The 3,291-nt window shown below is 60.2% G+C and overlaps 1 protein-coding gene across 1 annotated transcript; it reads left to right on the top strand.

Moving 5' to 3' along the window:
* Positions 1-2,200: 2,200 nt before the first annotated feature.
* On the top strand, positions 2,201-3,247 carry TRAVEDRAFT_82605 (uncharacterized protein; the record flags this gene model as incomplete). The annotated part of the gene is made up of 5 exons (XM_008047649.1): positions 2,201-2,287; positions 2,345-2,437; positions 2,501-2,693; positions 2,749-3,009; positions 3,069-3,247. Coding segments are annotated over 5 exons (813 nt in total), but the record flags the coding sequence as incomplete, so codon positions are not given.
* Positions 3,248-3,291: the final 44 nt, after the last annotated feature.

The following is a 3,291-nucleotide window of genomic DNA, read 5'->3' as shown; positions in this document are numbered from 1 at the left end:
GGGCCTGGGAGTGCGTGCTGTGCGTCGAGGCGGCCGCAGAACGGCGCTGTGCGGAGCCAATCGCGGCCGATGTTCTGCGCTCGGGGGTGCACATGCGTAAGTCGTCACTCGAGACCGCCCCGAGCGGCGCCCGTCCGAGATGGATACAGCGGGGTCCATCGCGGAGCTGCCTGGCCCGTGCGTGAGTCTCGCGTATGCAGATGCAGACAGTCGATAAAAGGTGGGACGTACGGCCGATACCTCATCCCCCCACCTCCTCCCCCCACCTCCCTGACCGACCGTCAACGTCGATTCCGTACCCCAGTAGCTCTGGTATTGCTCTGCACCGACGCTCGTCTGACCGCAGCGAGGAGGCCCGGGCAACCTCTGCTAATTTGATGAGTGGCCGGGGTGCTGTCCAGATGACACAGTGCTGATGGTTGCGTGGTGGCGCTATCGTCGCAGCGCGGTCGTGTCTGTGTATGATGTGGTGCAGATCGGGCAGGTAAGCGGACCGGCGGGGATCATAGTACAGACGACATGCTCACCTCCTGCGACAGGACCCACGACGTGATGGTGGACGCGCGATCCCGGCAGTAGAGATGGGCGGGATTCGTCGTCTAGATGTGTGTCGATGTCAGCGCGAGGCCGGGGCTCCGGCGACAGTACTGTAACATACATGTACACTTGAGCTACTCTGCAGCAGAATAATCGAGACGTAAGGATTCGGTCAGTGGAAACGAATGTAGGCCAAAGAGCGAGGCGAATCCGGGGCTCCAGTCGGGGGGCACTATGCTAAGCACGTCAAAATACTGTGAGATAGCGCTGCGACGCGTGTTCCGTGTACTGCCCGCCGCGGCAAGTGCGATTTGTGCATACGTATCTAGCATGGCTATGGGCAGGGACAGGGACGGCGAGTCCAGCTGTGCCCACTAGCACTGTTGGTAGCCTGTGTGCAATAGAACGGCGCGAGAGATCTATATGTGCAGGGGGCGAAGGTGAAGACTTGCCTGCAGTATGCATCGAGCGGGACAGGCGGCGGGGCTGCATGCACTTGCCCCGGACGGCACGAGGGAGAAGGGAGCAGCGGACGGACGGCGGACGGGTCCTCGAAAGGGCGGACGGAGGCACAGACGAGCGGCGCTGGGATGCGGTCGAGAGAGCGAGCTCTGCGCCAAAAGGTAGATCGAGCGCGGTCAAGCACGGTTAGAACGGTGGCGAGGAGGGGCGAGATCGGGAGAGAACGTGACTTTGAGCGTTGGAACGACGCGAGCTGCCCGCCAAAAACACGGTTGGAAGGGTGTGAGCGCCAGTGCGGGGGCGTCGAGGGCGTTCTGGAGGCGGTCGGAGAGAGCGAGTGAGTGGGTGGGAGAGCGCACAGAGCGGCGCTGCTCGAGGGCGGTCTGCGAGGCGACAGACGATGACGGCATCGCACCTGGATATCCGGATGCGCCGGACCGGAGTCGAGGAGCGCGCGAAGTGAGGATCGTGGCGATGGGCGCTTACGAAGACGTGGTTCTCTCCACAAGTCTGCGAGGCTCTCCGCCTCTCTCTTCTCCCCGTCAGCGTGTACATATATCCCCTCGTCCCGCTCCGAGGCTTCTCTCTTCCCGCCTCTTTCTCCCTGCGAAGATCCTACCTCACGACCTCGCACGCGACCCAGGCTGCGCCTCGCGGTCTGTTTCTCCGATCCGACCACCTATCGCCCACTTGCCGCAGACGCTCCTCGAGCTTGTCTCCCGCCAACCACCACCACACCCCACCCTCGGACGCCCGCGCGATGTACATCCACGTCCCCCTCCTGCTCCTTCTGCTCGCCACTGCCACACCCAGCGACGCTGCGTTGTTCTCGCGCGACTCCGAGTCCTGACTCTCCCGCGCAGCGCGACCCGTTTACCGTCACATAATCAAGCGGCGCACTGGCCTCCTCGACGTCCGTCGCCTCGCGTACACAGGCATTTGCCTTCCGCAGCAGTAAGCGTAGTATACTCAATATATCTCGTTCCAGTCGTCGAATATGTACTGCGTGAACAGCGGGAACACAGGGCTCGGGATTGCAAATAATGGCACCAGTGGGTCCAGTGCCCCGAGTTCGAGCGATACGGGTATCTCACCGAGTGCTTCTTCCACCGCCGCCTCGTCCGTTGTGTCATCCTCACCAACTCCGACGACTTCTCCCACAAATGCTGCAACTACCACAACGAAAGCAGCCGCAACACAATCGACAAGTCCTGCGACAGCCTCACCGACCGCAACCGGGAGCTCCTCGGGCAGCTCTTCATCGCCGTGGAAAGTTGCACAGAGCTACGTGCGTCGTATATTTACCTCCGTTTACGCCACAATTTGACACCTTTATCTCTTATAGGAAGGTGACACTTTCTTCGACGGGTGGGACTTCCAGAACTCTCCAGACACAACGACGCACGGTGTCGCGCAATATGTGGACAAAGACACGGCGGTAAGTTTACTGTCACGCCGGATATCTTGTGTAGCAGGATATCGTGCTGACTTAGATATCTAGAACTCCTCTAATCTCACTGAGATCAACGCCGCGGGCAATGCTATCATGCGAGCAGAGACGACCGGGACTGTGTCGACCTACCGCAAAAGCATACGTATAACCACGCAATATAGCTACACCGGCGGCTTGGTTGTACTGGACGCCGTACACATGCCAACGGGTTGCGGGACATGGCCAGCGTTCTGGAGCAACGGTACGTGCGATGCAGCAACTATTCACAGGAGCTATCACTGACATTTTTGAAATAGGTCCGGGTTGGCCTGCAGGCGGCGAGATCGACATGGTCGAGGGTGTGAACGACTACACCAACAACCAGGTGACGCTCCACACGGCGCCCGGTTGCAGCATGCCCTCGTCGGATCCCAGCGCGTTGGGCATCTCAGGCTCTCTGATTGGCGGAACGGACTGTGCTGCTGCGGACACCGGGAACGCGGGTTGTGGTGTGCGCGCAAGCGAAACGAACTCGTATGGTGCTCCGTTCAACGCTATGGGCGGCGGTGTCTACGCTAGTAAGTTATCATCCTATATCGGATGGCACGATGCTAATCGCGGGATTCTGCAATTGCAGCGCTATGGGACGACGACGGGATCAAGACCTGGTTCTTCCCGCGCAGCTCGATACCCTCAGACCTGTCGAGCAGTGCGCCACAGCCAACGACATGGGGCACGCCCATGGCCGCATTCGCGGCCTCGTCATGCGACCCGTTCAAGTACTTCTATCAGCACACAGCCATCTTTGACACCACCTTCTGGTATGTACCCCGTGAACACCAAGATCCGTGTTTCAGACG

This window comes from Trametes versicolor, assembly GCF_000271585.1.
Source record: "Trametes versicolor FP-101664 SS1 unplaced genomic scaffold TRAVEscaffold_105, whole genome shotgun sequence".
Lineage (NCBI taxonomy): Eukaryota > Fungi > Basidiomycota > Agaricomycetes > Polyporales > Polyporaceae > Trametes > Trametes versicolor.
This window is presented reverse-complemented; position numbering and strand designations above follow the sequence as displayed.